Here is a 16,644-nt window from a genome sequence, read left to right as displayed (position 1 = left end):
TGTGAGAAGATTAACACAATGACAGCTAGACTTCAGAAACGGCATCAAGACGCTTTTTTTTCATCTCTGGGGATTTTAATCATGCCAACCTGGACTCTACACTGCCTACTTTTGACCTTCTTTATTCCAACTTGAAGGATGCGTACAGAGCCAAACCTCTTCCTCCACTAGGAAGGTCCGATCAGAACCTGGTCCACCTTCAGTCACAGTACAGTCCTTTTACACCACAGACGGGGATGTGCTGCTGAAGTCTCATAGTGAGGACATCGAGGGTCAGACAGACTGTCTAAATTTCTGCTCAGAAGTCGTCGCCCCTGCTAAGACTGTCCGCTGTCACCCTAATAATAAATCGTGGGTAACAAAGGAGGTCAAGGATGTCCTTAACAGGAAGAAGGTGGCTTTCAGGAGCAGAGACAGAGACGCCATGAGGTCACCACAGCAGGAGGTGAAGTGATGCTTGAGGGAGGCAAAGGACACCTACAGGAGGAGGTTGGAGGAGAAGCTGAACGGGGAACAAATAAGAGAGTTCTGGGATGGTGTTAAAACCACAGTATGTCAGGCTGAAGGACATCACGTCTGACACTGTGGTGTGCAGGACAGGAGCACCTCAGGGGACAGTACTGGGCCCTCTCCTCTTCACCATATATACTTCAGACTTTTGCTACAAATCAGAGCTGAGTCTCGTCCAGAAGTATGCTGACGACACTGCCATTGTTGGATGCATCAGGGGCAACAAAAAGGACGAGTACAAGAGTCTGATACATGACTTTGTGGACTGGAGTGAGAGGAAACGCTTGCAGCTGAACACCTCAAAGACCAAGGAGCTGCTCTTGGACTTTGGGAGGTCCAGGACAAAGCCACGTCCAGTGTCCATCAGAGGCGAAGAGCTGGAGATAGTTGACAACTATAAGTACCTCGGTGTGTGGCTGGACAGTAAACTGGACTGGTCCTGCAACACAGACCATGTTCAGAGAAACTTCAAAGTAGACTGTACTTTCTGAGGAGGCTTCGATCATTTAACATCTGCAGGAAACTCCTCTGCATGGTCTACCAATCTGTGGTGGCCAGTGTCCTGTTCTATGCTGTGGTGTGTTGGGGTGGAAATGTGTCCAGGAGGAGTGTCAACATTGGACAGGTTGATCAGGAGGGCTGGCTCTCAGGTGACAGTTGCTGGACTCTAGCTCAGTTTCTGCATGACTGTACTTTTGCTTGATGATTATTTCTGTGTCTGAGCATAATGACCTCTTCAGTGACTTCTATTTTTCCAGACCTGACGTCTAACTATACAATCCATAACCTAATAGAAGACCAATATCCATGACTCAACTCATTTTAATGTTGTATTGTTTTTTCCCTTTTCACTAGTCTGCAGTCCATGCAAGACCACTTGCTGATTTGTACTACAGACGGCTTCCTCCATGAGCTGCACTGGGACGGTCAGGGCAGCAACGGGCGCAAGACCATTTGTCTCACTTCCATCCCCTTCTCTCTGGATCTTCAGTCTGCTCGTGGTAAGATGACACATGGTTTTACATATATTCAATGTCTGCATCTATAGAAATTATTCATTTTTTAAGATTACCCTGAAGGGCTTTTCTATGGGTGAGGAAGCTTTCAAAAAGGTGTGTGCCTGTTTTTTTTGGTTTATTCTAACATCATCTGCAAAAATAACAGAATTTGGAAAAGGTTTAAACTTTTTGTTTTTTGAAGTCAGAGTGAGAGTACCCCTCTGTATCAATGTTCATTCCCTGACTGGCAGCACACTCTTACAGAAGACAGGTATAATCTTTCCCAGTATGTTCAATATGCCATTGTGTATAGAAAAATATTCACAAGTATTTAGTCAGTGTAAACAGGATGTATGGCAGTTGAACACATGGAGCCTATGACATCATCAATCCACTCCTGTTGAATGTAAAGGGTTGGACCTGTTATTATAATAATAATAATAATAATAATAATAATAATATCTTTAGTTCAGTACAAAGATCAGAAATCTTTTGTGTGAAAGATTTTTTTCCAATAAAATAAAAAACATGCCAATATTAAAACAGTTTTTATCCACATTTTTGACAGTCATTTGTGAAGGTCCTGAGTTGTACTTGTACTCTTGATACTGAAACCAGTTTTTATTCGTACTAGTCTTCAAAAAGAAATTTCTCCCTTTTTTTTGTATTTGTTATTTGCAGATGATTTAAGCACAAGTTTAAAAAACGGACACACTACCAAAATAAGCAAACCTTTTATTTCATAATACAATTGCCACACCTTTGTTGTAGGAAGCCCTTCACTGGACCTGGACGGTGCTTACATCAGCTGCGTGGAGTACTGCACGACCCTCCACGGCTTCGCTGTGGTCTTGAGTGACGGTCACCTGGGTTTCATCACGCCTCTCAGCAACACCATCACAGCAGACGTGAGAAGGCTTATACATATGCACACAAGAGCTAACTCGGACAATACTCAGAATGATGCTGATTATGAAGAATGATTTTTTTGAGCTCTGTAAAGTGTGTCTTGTTGGACCTAATTAATTGAATCAAACTTACTTTAGTGGCACATGTTGTGTGAGAAGTAAGTTTTGTTTTTTTTCTAAACATCATAATAACATTATATCACACATTATTCATCAACTGTCCACTGCTACATGGCATGCTACAAGTGCACACAGTCGCAAAAACCTGCTTATAGTATTTATGCTGTTTTTTGTTTGGAATTGATTTGACAAATTGCTTGAAGAGCTGCTTTTATATTTTTCCCCTCATTAGTTTTCAATATTATATTTTTTTTATTGTCAATTGATAGAAGTATTCAATGAATCCACATAATCAGAAGTTTGACCTTTTTTTTTATATCTATTTTATAATTCACCTCTTGTCTGATCGCAGGAGTAGCAGCCAGTGCAAAGATCTTTCTGCATCTTATATACATTTTTAAAAATGTCCTTATATCTGACATTGTACAAAGAAAAAGTATCTTATGAATTTGAAACCCCCTTTTCAGCCTTTCATTCTTTTGTAATTCCTGGATCCTCCTCTCCTGTATGTGTATTGTGCAGCTCCAGGCCGTTTGGGCAGCAGACGTGATTGATGGCACCTGTGTGGCGGTCAACAACAAGTACAGACTGATGGCCTTCGGTACAGCCAGGTATGTTAAGATGGTGCATGTATGTGGAACTATTTTTTTAATAGAGTTTGGGAGTAAGCTGTGTGTTCAAGAGATCTTCTGCCACCCCTGTGGTGTTTGTCAAGTGAGGGAATCTGTCAGTTTGTGTTTGCTGAGGCCACCTAATGTGTGCTTGATAGTAACATCTCAAGGATTCCCTGACTGTTTTTGCTTGCAGCTGCATAGTGTCACAACCTTTGTATTGGGAGTGTGTTTGGTCAAGGTTGGCCTCCATGAGCATTCAATTTTGAGGAGTAACATCTACTGGGTTTGTCAGAGTGTGCATGTGTTTTTTGCATTTTATATGTTTATTCCACAACTGGCAGCTACCCTTCACACACATTTCTAAAATCTGAGGGTCTTGTCACACCTAATAATCTTTGGGTCTTTTTATTCATGCAAAACACTGCAGAAGAAACTGAAAATAATTTGCAGGCCGGTTAATATACATTGTGTATACAAAAATACTTGCTGCTTATTTAAAATGTTTTTATTGACGTGTCCAAGAAAATTTTGGAATTGACTGCGATCATATCATATCATGTCATATCAGGGCGTTGTTTGGTTGACACATTTCTTTGATAAGAAATAAGAAATGATTAAGAAGATTCTAACGGACTGGTCTTCAAACATTCCGAACAAGACATGAAGAGGATTCTGCAACATTTGGATCCCGGTGAAATTGTTTCAATTACTGATAGAACTAAAATGTCACTCTTGTTTAAACTTCACATTGCGGGATCCATGACACCACCATTTGTCACAGAGAACTCTTTGAACACCCCATCAGAAGATCTGCAATGCCATGGCGCAAGATGAACCGGATTGACTAAAACAATAACTTAATGGAGCAGAAGACTTTAAAAGGTGTCATTTTAGTAACAAGGCGTACTCCAAAAACAATGGGGAGAAGAATTAATATTTGTAAATGTCTACTGAATCTCACCTTTGTGCTGTATTTCCAGTGGCTCCGTCCTGGTCTACATGATTGACACTACAACAGGAACTATGCAGCTCTCTCACAGACTGGAACTCACCCCCAAACACTACCCAGGTAACTCCCCTCCCCCTTCTGTATTTATTTTGTCTTTGAGGACTGTCTGTTTTATGTCATAGCACCTCCTTCTGGGCATCATGGAGTCACTAAAAGGGTTTGAGTGACACTGGTTGCCACTCCACTTTTCCAAGGCTGGGTGGTGACAATTGAACTTATCATCTATTACAGGGGTTGGCAACCTGTACCACTCAAAGAGCCATTTGGGCCCTTTGCCTACAGGAAAGAAAACCCTGGGAGCCACAAAACCCTTTTGACTTAAAAAATAAATAATAATAATTCCATATAATGTTAACTTTCTCTGTTTGCCTTTATGCTATATATAAATATACTATAAATACAATTCTGGTGATTATTCACTCAACATTCAAACTTCACTCATTTTCTACTCACCCTCATGTCGACTAAGGGCTGGTATTATTATCAGAGTAATCTGTTTCTCTTAAGAGTTTCTTTTATGACGGGGACATCTCTCTGCCACCCCCTGAAGCTGACCCATGTTACTGTCTTGACCGCTATTATTGTCCTTTTCCTGCTTGCGTTTTCTGCTTCCTCATCAAGGGCCTTGGTTTCCCTTTCAAGCTTAGCTCAGGAATGTCCTGAAGCAGCCTGGTTGCTGAGGTTCCGACAGGTTCAGTCTATTTCCACAGGGTAGATGATAGTTGACTCAGCAGCCAAGTCGGAGAACTTTGTTGCACTGCGCTTGTGGGAGGCTTGGATTCCCTCCTCCCAGGGGATAGTGAGTGTAGCAACACTGACTGATATTGACGAGCCATCTCTTTAACTGATGATGAGCACCTCGTTTATTTATGTTGACAATTTGATCTATAAATAGATCTAAGGTGTGATCACCGTAAGAGCTGAAAAGAAACTGCATCACAAAATATATACAATAATATTTAAACAAAGAAAACATTTTCATTTCCAAAACTGTATTAGCAGCCCAAATCAGTCTAAATACTACACACGTTTTTTATACATATATACGTGAATAAATATAGATACATATAAATGTGGATATATATACATGCATATATATGTGAATATATATTCTAAATAAAACATTCTCATATTATATACATTCTTCGCAAACCTTTTGCCCTGCTCAGTCAGACGCTATCGTAGAAGAAATACGAGTGGCTTTTAATGTGTTATCATTCGTTTGGCTGGTATTAACTTAAATTTAAATTAAAAGACCAGAAATCAAAAGAAATCGAATATAAACGTTTCGGGTTGAATCTTTTACAGGGAGCTCTATAAGCATGGCAGACTTTGCTGCTGTAGACCAAAGCATGATGTCTGGCCTGAATGAGGTGGTGGTAATATCGCCAACGTTGACCTTATTCTCTAGTCAAGGGGTGGGTAAACCGGTCCTCAAAGGGCCGGGGTGGTGCAGGTTTTTGAGTTGGTTGTTTGGGTATGCAGCACTCTAGAATTTTGGCAAGTTTTGTTAGGACTTGGTCTTGGCACCATCTGTACCGACCCTGCGTCAGAGCAACTCTGTAACCTGACAACAAGTGCTGTAGGCTTGCGTTGAGTATGCTGCATAGAGTGCAGCTCTCCTCCTTGCCGAACCACTGGTGGAGGTTTCCCGTACATGGCAAGGGGCCATGGCCTTGGGCATCTTCCACAGTCAGTCCAGCTGATGGGCCTCCTAAAGGCTTTGACACACCGCACCTACCTAATGCCCACGACACCCCAAATAGACTGTTGGCAAAAGTGTACCTTCTGCGCATGTGCGACAGCCAATGACGCTGCAGCACGTGACTTCAGAGAGAAGTGAAAACCGGAAATTCTCTGACACTTGTCGAGAACAGTCGGTGTTTTCACCCGTTAAACGAAAGATAAAATAAAAATACGATGGATAACAACACGAAAATGAAGCGACTGGTATTTTTCAGCCCTTGGTCTTCTTGTTGTGGAAGAAAGACGTCGCAGAAAAAACGCAGCTCTGAGGGCTTTTCCGTATGTGTCGTGCAAGATATAGGGAAATAATTGTGATTATCTAGAATGATCATTAAAGTCATATTGCACACCCTTCCAACTATCTCCTAGTTCTGGAGCCAGTGGCCTTAGAAACCTCTGGCTCTGCTTGCCACTTGTGGTAAAGGTGCATTCCTCACTGTAGGGTGCAAGGATTATTTTAGCTCCAGGACCAATCTCGCCTTTCTTGCTTATAGCCCAGGGTGATGGACTGGATGGGCAGCTGTGGCAATAGTCCCTGCCACTTTCGTATGTAGGAGTTGGCTAGGCTTTCCAATGCGTTTACTATTGAGGATGTAATTTGGCTCATCTTTAGTGGCCACATAACCCTTTGGTACAATGTGTTGGAGAGTTACTTCTGTGCTACCTTGCTTGCGTGTTTGTCCGACAGAGCCGCATTGTACTGCCTCCCTAGGCTTTGGATGTGCTGGTTGGCCAGATGGGGGATTTGCTCGCCTCCTGCAACAAAGATGGTGGTGTCGTTCCTTGAGCCTTTGCGCAAGGACAGGCTGAGTGATTTTAATGTAGCAACTGGAATCCAGTTGTCCTAGTCTTCAAAAATATGTAAAATTTGAATATTTGGTTAACCATCACTAGTGAATACATTTCTTGTATGTCCCTTTTTTGGGTTTTGGTTTTCATCTTTATACCCTTTAGTTGCACTGCTTGTAAACATTTGTCAAGTTCAAGCGAACAATCCAAAGGTAGCCAACTGGAAAGACGGGAGCATTTACCTCAATGTGATTTTTAATTTGGCAAGAAAAAAAGAAAATGCAGTGCAGAACGTATCAGTGTTTTCACCGGAAAATAGTTGTCATAATTATAAGACTTTTCACTAAATGTAGTCATGAGAGAATATTAGAATTCCAATTCCCCATTAATCTAATCAACTGTATATGATTTTTCAGACATCTATAATAAGACGGGGCCAGTCAAGCTGATCTGCTGGTCACCTGACTACAGTGTTGCCATGGTTACCTGGGAGTGCGGCGGCCTATCACTGTGGAGTGTATTTGGAGCTCACCTCATCTGCACTCTGGGAGAGGATTTTGCGTGGGTGGAATCATTAACTTACATGCTTCACCTCTCATCTAAAGTGCATTCACGTTCATCTCACTGATCTGCCTTTTTTTTCCTTCTGTCCCTCAGGTACCGCTCAGACGGAACCAAGAAGGATCCCATTAAAATCAGCTCTATGGTCAGTTCCGTTTTGGGCTCAATACTGCTGATGCATTGTTAGATCTGATCTTAGTTCGTGCTTAAATGTAATTTTCAAGCAGTGTGAGGTATCATGTGTAAATATTTGACATCTTTCATCGCTTTACCATTTGTTTTATTTGTTTACCTATATTTTTCTTTCAGGAATAGACATCCTTCTTAAAAAGTAAAACGTGTCCTGGAAGTTTAGAAACATTTTAATTTGGTTTCCAAAATAATCAGTCAAGCAAACGTCCTCCAGAATACAGTTTGTAGCATTAAAATGATTAAATATAAGATTTAATTATATGAATTGAAAAAATAAATATATAAAAACACACCATGTATCCATGGTTTCAAGTCTCCCTGCCCTCCTTTATACCAATACAAATGTGTAAAATCTTACTGGAGTAAGAGTGAATGTGACATTCCTCAGCCAAAAGTTTAAAGAAGGACGGGTAATATTTTGTCCAAATATCACTTCTGCTCAGCATGTGAACATCTAAAATTATGACTCATTTTGGAGCTGAAGAAAATAGCATATAAACTGCCCTTTCCTAAGTGTTTGCTTGCCTCTCACCAGCTCCAATTTATTCAAAAGCATGAACTTGATTGTTTATCATTCCCAGAGCTGGGGAGCGGAAGGCTACCATCTCTGGGTTGTTCTGTGCAAGCAGGAAAGGAGGAAGCTGCAGGAGGAGCAGCAGGAAGTGGATATGACTTTACCTCCTCCAGCATCCCCACAGACTGGGATACTCCAGTTCCACTTCATCAAGAGTGCACTCACAGTCAACCCCTGCACGGTGAGAGTGAGCGTTACAGTTATCCACTGAGCCTGCTAATGAACCCGGACTTTGTGCAGAGTAATCAGGAGCAAGTGCTGCTTCACGGCGAAGACCGGCTCTACCTTACCTGCGGTGACCCCATGCAGCAGGTCCACAGCACCAGCGACGCACAGCCACACCTTCACTCACACGACAGCAGCCCTGTGCATCGTCCGCCCAAACCCAGCTCGTCTCTCTCTCAGGGTCTCAGCACTTTACTCGGACACAAGCACTGGCACGTGGTGCAGGTCAGCAGGCGAGAATTATCCATGACACAAAGAGGCCTTTTGTCATTTTTTGTCTTTGTATTCTTTCATCGTAGATTCACAGCACATACCTGGAGAGCAACTGGCCCATCCGGGTAAGTGTTTCAGAATGATCTCTTTATATTTGATTGTGTTGAATCTGTTGTTTGTTTGGGCTTATTGATTTTTGGAGTTGAGGCATGTGCTATCATTATTTATCACAGTGGCATTACACATCACAGTTCACTTATTGAACTTTTATAATGATCAATTCACCTAAATTTGCTGTGGGAGGAAACTAGAGTAAAGCACATAAAAGGTTAACAGACTGAAAAAATATAACGGGTTGCATCCAACTGCTATTGAACCTGCACCCTTCTAGCTGTGTACACTGCAGTGGTTGGAAGTTAAAGTAAACCTTAGTTTGTGAGTTTAAGTTGGTTTTTCAAGGTTTTACAGTAACAAATGATAAGGACCGCATCAGTTATAACATCATAATAACAGTGTTTTCATTATCTATAAACACACATGACAAACTGATGTGTAGCCTGCACGTAAGCTAGTCGTAAAGAAGAAAGGCTCATCTGCATGTTTTCTTTGGTTGTAGTTTGCAGCCATCGACACTACAGGTCAGTTTATGGCTGTAGCAGGAAAGCGAGGATTTGCACACTACTCCTTGTTCACACGCAAGTGGAAACTGTTCGGAAACATCACCCAGGTAATAATATTTACAGAAAAACCTCTGTCTTGTGACCTTTCACTGATGCAGAACAACATGTTGATGTGGTCTGATCAAGTCTTGTTTAGTAATGACTTGCCTAAGAGGTTGTGTTACTTGCGGTAAGCAGATCTGTTTTCGCAGGAGCAGAACATGACAGTGACCGGGGGTCTGGCCTGGTGGAGTGACTATGTGGTGGTGGCCTGTTACAACTTTATTGAACAGCAGGAGCAGGTTTATTATTACATTCATATACAATCAACTTTTCCTCCCTCGTCTGTCTCCTTGTTTAGTATTTTCTGTTTCCAGCTAAGACTCTATCAACGCTCTTCTAATTTGGACAACACCTTCGCCTCGGTCACAAAGCTGCACTCGGACACTCTACTGCTCAACGTGTTCAGAGACATGGTCATCATGTTCAGAGCCGACTGCTCCATCTGCCTGTACAGTATAGAGAGGAGAAACGACGGGTGTGTGTTTGGAATCTTAACCAAAGATGAGCTGTTAAGATAAATCCAATTCAAACCATCATAAAATGATTTTTTTTTAATGAAAAATTGGATGTTTCAGACCAAAACCTTCAGTCAGTGTGGAGTTGCTGCAGGAAGTCTCCATGTCTCGCTACATCCCTCACCCTGCCCTTGTGGTCTCCGTCACACTCACTTCAGTGCGCACAGAGACCGGCATTACACTGAAAGCCCCACAGCAGGTAATACACTCAAATGAACAATGATGCCAGCTGTGAAAAAGAAACATTTCCCTGTGTTTGTCTCTCAGGCCTGCATGGCAGAAAGCATTATGTTGAATCTAGCCGGCCAGTTGATCATGCTGCAGAGGGACCATTCAGGTCCACAGGTACGAGAGAAGGAGACGGGAGGCAACAAAAAGAAGTTGGTAAGTTAATTTTAACTCAAACTAAGATTTTTGTTGGTCATTCGAATTTCTAATAGTTGGATTGAAATCGGTTATTTTTTCTTTATTTCATTTATCAAACGTTATTCAACATTTGTGTGGATAAAACTGTTTACACTAAGACATCAATTGGAAACCTAGAGTAAGGAAAATCTCAGTATCATCATATACTTTATACATTTAAAATATCCCCATTTGCTATGACAAACTTTCACTCCTGGACATATTTCTGCCACTGGAAGAGTCGATATTTATTAGGACATTTCCACAAGTAAACTAAGCTTGTCTGACTCTCAGTGAGACTCTTGTTAAAAATGTCAAATGTTATCTACCAAAAAGCCTTCTCACTAAAATCCAATCACTCTGAATCAACTCGCTTCATGATAAAGGAACACTTTGTGATCAATCTTTTTCCATCACTGTTCTATCATTTCCTCACTACCATTCAGTAAATGCCTCAATTCATCTAGATTTATTATGTCATTTAAATACAGAGGAAATTCTTTTTTTTTCTCTGCAGCTCCCCTTTTGTCCTCCGGTGGTGCTGGCTCAATGTGTGGAGAACGTCTGGACTACCTGCCGCACTGACAGGAAGAAACGACACCTACTGGAAGCACTGTGGTTGTCATGCGGCGAGGCAGGCATGAAGGTCTGGCTTCCCCTGTTCCCCCGAGACCACCGGAAACCTCACTCCTTCCTCTCAAGACGCATCATGCTGCCCTTCCACATTAACATATATCCATTGGCCGTGCTTTTTGAGGACGCACTTGTACTTGGCGCCACTAACGAGACAGTGTTATATGATGGACTGCAGGGTTCCTTAGAGCCACTGGAGGCGCTTTTCCCTTTCTGTACTGTTGAGAGGACCTCACAGATCTATCTTCACCACATCCTGAGGCAGCTGCTGGTTAGAAACCTGGGTGAACAGGTATGTGCCCACGAGTGACAAATGTTTTAGAAATGATTCCTGAGGAGAAAAAAAATTGTCCAGTACCAATAATTATAAACCGGTTTCATTGTCGCTTAACGTAGAGTTTGATCGCTCATCATTATAGAAACTATCTTTTGAATAATTATAAACTTCTCTCCAAGAGAAACCATCAATTATCCATAAAAGCATGAAATCCAGGATTGCCCATATATCTACACCTGTATCTGAGTCAAATGCTCTTCATGTAAATTCCATGAATAATTTTTCTTTCAGGCCCTGATGTTGGCTCAGTCCTGTGCCTCGCTCCCCTACTTTCCCCACGTCATGGAGCTCATGGTGCATGTGGTGCTTGAAGAAGAGGCCACATCCCGAGAGCCCATCCCTGACCCTCTGCTGCCGACTGTGGCCAAGTTCATCACAGAGTTCCCGCTCTTCCTCCAGACCATCGTCCACTGTGCCAGGAAGACGGAATACGCCCTGTGGAACTACCTTTTCGCTGCTGTGGGGAACCCTAAGGATCTGTTTGAAGAATGTCTCGTGGCTCAGGATCTGGACACCGCGGCCTCCTATCTCATTATTCTGCAGGCAAGCACATCTTCACAATTGGCACAAGCCTATGGATAAAAGTGAACTACAGATGAAGCAAAAACTGATAAAATAAACTAGAAGAGAAGAGTAAATTATGAAGAGTAGAGCAGCCCAGGGTTTGACTGTTATAGTATTGATTGTTGTGTGTGAATTTAAGCTACCAAAAAAGTTAATAAAATGGAGTCCTTTATTGTCAAATGATTATTGAAAAAATCGTGAAATATTCATAATGAAATGGTTAAACTTTATGGAATTGATGGCCACTTTCAAAATTCACAGCCTTTAAAATGTTGATTTCTTTAAAAGAATATGGAGGTTCCGGCTGTCAGCAGACAACACGCCACATTGCTCTTCAACACGGCCCTGGAACAGGGAAAGTGGGATCTCTGCCGTCACATGATTCGCTTCCTTAAAGCTATCGGCACCGGGGAGATGGAGACGCCCCCTCCAACACCGACCACACAGGCAGGAGCTTCATTTAAAAGCCTCCTGAACTTCAAGGTATTGATGATCTTGTCTGACTCGATAGGAGCCGTCCTCCAGTCCGGGATTTGAGATCTTTAGGACTCGCAGCATCAGCTTGTCTCAGTCCGCAGAATCCATCACCACAGGAAAATGCAACCTGCAGAAGACTTTCAGTATGCCAGCCGGACCCTCGTCTAAAGGGTGAGCCGGAACACTTAGGAGTGTCTTATAATGGATATTTTTACTTGACATTTTTGTGTTTGTTCCTGCCAGGCGGGATGGCGAATGTCCTGAACACATGTATATTGATATGATGTTGTGGCGACACGCCCGCCACCTAGTGGAGCAGGTGCGCCTTCGAGAACTCGGGTGTTTCTCAGCTCAACTGGGCTTCGAGCTGATCGGCTGGCTGAATCGTGAGCGAAACCGCGTGGCACGTGTTGACGATTTTGTTTCGGCATTGAAGAAACTACACAAAGACTTCCTTTGGCCGTTCCCCGTTCTACCTGTGGGGAACATCAACTCACCATACAAGAATGGACAGTGTCGGACAGGTAAGAAATACACTTTACCCGCTCCGGTGCTGCTTGGCTTTCTTAGTGTGATGGTGTTTGAGGAAGAGTCATTCCAACATAAATAAAAATACCTTTTTTTAGTCTGACTTTAATGCTGTTGTAAATGTGTGCCACACACATTCTGACGAAACGACTGTTTAATGATCTTTATTAGATGCACAGGTGTGTGTATTTTTCTACGATATATATTTGACCTATTTAATAATGATTACTGCGTTTGAGGAGCTGAAACAGGGGTGCCCACACTTTTTCCGTTCAAAAAGTCCAAAATGTCTACTTTTCTCAAATATGCTCAACATAAGTAAGTACACACTTTACTCGGATGACTCTCACTGAATAGACTGTTAATCAGTCATGATGAAAGGATGTGTGGATTTAATTATTTTAAAAGAAAAGTTACTTGAATAAGTAGTTGAGTCAAGAAAGTAGCATGTTTACTCATATTTGCACACTTTTCCTTCGTAAGAAACTTCCAAGAATGTAAGTAAGTAAGTAATTTTTATTTGTATAGCGCTTTTCCAGACCAGGGTCACAAAGCGCTTAAACAATCAAAACAATATTCAATAAAGTATAAACTTTAAAGATCAAGATAACACTCCATGAGACCTGGCCTTAATGCTCAGTGTCGGCCTGTATTGTTAAAATATCATCCTCCACTGCAGACAAGTTCAAGAGCATTATGTTCCAAGAATTGCATGGATTTTCTATTAAAAACACTGAAACCCATATTCATATTCAGATGCATGAATCTGTGCGTGACACGAATCCAATAACTTTTCCTTTTTTTCATCCAAATTTAAAGTAGAATTCAGACAAGTTCATCCCTTTCCACGCCATCATTTAAATATGTCTGCTCTGCATGTCAATCACATCGTCAACCAATCGGCGCAATAACCATTTTATTGACATGCAGAGCAGCCGATCTCGGCTCTCTTCTTTTTTTTTTACATCATATTATTACTGACGACACTGAAAACATAATACAATGGAGGAAACAAAGGGTCAAATCGTTCAGAGATTATTTCTTTGAGTGAAATATTGTTTTTCCTGCTCACAGTGCTGAGCTCTCGCCTGCTCAAGTCTCAGTCCGCCGACAGCCTGATGAACATGGACACGTCGCCCTCCCAGGCGGCTCGCAGCGACCACACCTGGATGGACGCGCAGGGCACCAAAGACATGGACGCCGTGTCCAACTCCGACCCACACTCTCCTCAGACCTACGACGCTTTCCTGTCTCTGCTCACCAGTAAAGGTGGTGCGAGCGCCGAACTCTCGCCCTCGCCCAGCTAACTGACATCACTGACGTGTCTCTCTTCGCAGTGGAGGAGTACAGCATCGGCTCGGCCACAGACCTCACCGAGACCAGCTCGGTGGTGGACGGCGACTGGACCATGGTGGACGAGAATTCATCCACGCTGAGTCTGACTCAGGCCAAGCTGGAGCACATCTCCATGGAGCTGGCCAACAAAGGTCCTCACAAGTCTCAGGTGCAGCTCAGGTGAGGAATCTGATCCGCACATTCACATCATGACACAAGATGGTGGTTTTCATGGCCCGTCTGTGACCTTCAGATACCTCCTGCACGTTTTCATGGAGGCGGGCTGTTTGGAGTGGTGCGTGGTTGTCGGCTTGATTCTTCGAGATGCGAACGTCATCAAGCAGGTCATCAGCTTCATGGACAGTCCAGAGGTCCCTCCAGAGACGGTGCAGAGTGTCCGTAAAGGACTCCTGGCAGTCAGCTCTTGGGTGTCCACAGACTGGTGAGTGATTGAATGTTACCTCGTCTTGAATGTCCTTCAGACGCAGATGTTCAAAATATCTGACATGTATCCATGAAGTTAATTAAGAATCATTGTTAAGCGTCCATGAATCTTATATCGGCAAGTGTGACGTGTTGGTCTGGACTGAGCTGAACCTCTTTTTTGTCCGCCTGCAGTCTAGGCTACAAACCCTTCCTGGGTCTGATCCAGCCTCAGCTCCAGCAACTGGTGGAGTCTGTGATGGAGCCGGTTCAGCCTGAAGCCTTCCAGCCAGCTAGTCAGAATACCAAGCTGGGTGTCTCTGAAGTCCTGGGGGTGTCCACATCTCCTCGTTCTGAGGACAGCCGGAGTGCAGCAGCCTCTCTGGGGCTTGCTTTGCCCCCTTTGGAGTCCACAGGATCGTTTCCCAGACCCCCCACTGAGGAAGGGCTGCCAGAAGAGGTGGAGGACCAAGGAGAGGAGGAGGGAACCTACGACTGCACTTTGTCCTAAAGCCAAACCTGGGACCTGTGTGCAAATACAACTCTTATGCAAGTCCAGTCATTCTCACACCTTATCTGATGTGGAGCAGAACACTGGTGGACAACTAAATGTCACATGTTTGGAGGAGCTCCTTCAAAAAGCTGTTGACCAGCGAAGAAGTGTGTGAGTCCAACACCAGTGTTTGTGTTTCATCAGCCTCTCAGGCTGACGTGGAACTGCGGTGTTTCATACTTTCATACCTCATTGATTTTAGATTTTAAACAATTTTGTGATCACTTTTTCTAAAGTAATGGTGTTATTTTTCTATCAGTGCAGAGAAATACATGCCTGTCTATAAATCCACTTAGAACGAGTGTTGACCCATTTCTTATCCATTCTTGACCTATTGTGAGTTTGAAACTGTGTATTTTTCAAAGCTTTTGGGTGAAAAACTGCCTTTGTCTTGGAGAAAGCTGTGAGGCTCCATTTAATTATTTTTTCGGGTCATTACAGCCCAAGATTTGACATCTAGTCCAACATGTGCCGTCACAGCCTTGACTTGATGGGACGTTTCATCATGATGGAAAGGCGTTAGTTCTGTTTTCTTGCTGCGGATGAACTTTTGTTATTATGATTATGTATTGGCATCATAGCGGCGTGAGGAAGGAAGCGGAAGAGTGATAGTTCACCGTCTTGCTAGAGCACTACAGGTTCAGGTCAGTATTATCTTGTGCAATGATTTGAAAAGTTCCTCAGCTTTATTCGTTCTGTCTGCTTTGCTTTTGCGTGTCAACCAAAAAGTTCATGTTGCAGGTCCTCCTCGGTATTTTAGTGTTGAAGAGCAGTCCGACCTTGAGGCTTACGCTAAGACTTCAGCTCAGATGCTTAACTTGGTGAACCAAAGATGTCCAGAGGCCTTCAGTTTTAACTGTGGATCTACAGAGGGAACACAAGCGCACCCTTTTTATCTCATTAACAACAAAGGTGAAACTTTCCTCGGGAAATGAAATATGTCACTTCTGTGGGTGTCAGCAGTGGTACTGCGGAGGTGGACAGTATTTGTTTGACTGAATGTTTCTTTCTGACGCAGCAAACATGTAAAAAAGCTTTCCTGTACATTTGTATTACTTAAGTGTTGCATATTTTCTTGTACATAACGATGGACAATAAATTATTTTTCAACACAATTGAAATGGTTCCAGACCATCAATGTTTCCCACTGGGAGTGATGAGATGCACATCAGCATCGCTTTACACCTACATTTTATGAGCCTCATTTTGTACCGGCTAGCAGTTAAACAATTGTAGTGAGTCGATCACCTTTATTTAATCAACAATACACTTTAAAGAAAAAGTAAAATGTAAACGTATCAAGCCGATCTGTAACATCATTTGGCCAGACTGTGGTTTCAAATGCATGATTACTCTTACCAGAACTGCAAACGCGCAACTTTTCAATTAAAACTTTATTGCTTGGTTATCAACCTGTTATAAGTGATCCTTTTCCCACCGTCTCTTCTGTCAGGATGTTCTAAGAAGTCTCTCAGAACTCTTCAGCTCATTCAGTACTCTGCAGCTCGTGTCCTGACTAAGACTAAGAGGTGCAAACACATTTCCTCTGTGCTGTCCTCTTTACATTGACTTGCAGTAGAATTTAGAAGACAATTTAAAATCCTTCTCTTACCCTATAAACATGTTCTAGCTCCAACACGCATCATGGATAGATCCAAACATAACCTTCTAGGATGTTACAATCCAAGCATTC

The 16,644-nt window shown here is 42.6% G+C and overlaps 1 protein-coding gene across 1 annotated transcript in view; it reads left to right on the top strand.

The window, feature by feature from the left end:
• Positions 1-16,066, top strand: part of ric1 (RIC1 homolog, RAB6A GEF complex partner 1) — a 41,937-nt gene extending 25,871 nt beyond the window's left edge. The window contains exons 5-27 of the mRNA XM_087792231.1: positions 1,366-1,511; positions 2,280-2,416; positions 3,059-3,147; positions 4,131-4,219; positions 7,111-7,255; positions 7,352-7,400; positions 8,029-8,202; positions 8,262-8,471; positions 8,546-8,584; positions 9,076-9,186; positions 9,331-9,420; positions 9,496-9,656; positions 9,757-9,895; positions 9,964-10,080; positions 10,619-11,026; positions 11,303-11,614; positions 11,924-12,082; positions 12,147-12,283; positions 12,356-12,636; positions 13,715-13,909; positions 13,978-14,155; positions 14,229-14,417; positions 14,594-16,066. Coding sequence (XP_087648357.1) covers positions 1,366-1,511; positions 2,280-2,416; positions 3,059-3,147; positions 4,131-4,219; positions 7,111-7,255; positions 7,352-7,400; positions 8,029-8,202; positions 8,262-8,471; positions 8,546-8,584; positions 9,076-9,186; positions 9,331-9,420; positions 9,496-9,656; positions 9,757-9,895; positions 9,964-10,080; positions 10,619-11,026; positions 11,303-11,614; positions 11,924-12,082; positions 12,147-12,283; positions 12,356-12,636; positions 13,715-13,909; positions 13,978-14,155; positions 14,229-14,417; positions 14,594-14,909 — 3,871 coding nt within the window. The 3' untranslated portion in view covers positions 14,910-16,066. The remainder of the gene's footprint in view (positions 1-1,365; positions 1,512-2,279; positions 2,417-3,058; positions 3,148-4,130; positions 4,220-7,110; positions 7,256-7,351; positions 7,401-8,028; positions 8,203-8,261; positions 8,472-8,545; positions 8,585-9,075; positions 9,187-9,330; positions 9,421-9,495; positions 9,657-9,756; positions 9,896-9,963; positions 10,081-10,618; positions 11,027-11,302; positions 11,615-11,923; positions 12,083-12,146; positions 12,284-12,355; positions 12,637-13,714; positions 13,910-13,977; positions 14,156-14,228; positions 14,418-14,593) is intronic.
• Positions 16,067-16,644: the final 578 nt, after the last annotated feature.

Source organism: Callionymus lyra, chromosome 5 (assembly GCF_982586985.1).
Source record: "Callionymus lyra chromosome 5, fCalLyr1.hap1.1, whole genome shotgun sequence".
Taxonomy (NCBI): Eukaryota; Metazoa; Chordata; class Actinopteri; order Syngnathiformes; family Callionymidae; genus Callionymus; species Callionymus lyra.
The sequence above is the reverse complement of the archived record's forward strand: the minus strand, read 5'-3'. Positions and strand labels throughout refer to the sequence as shown.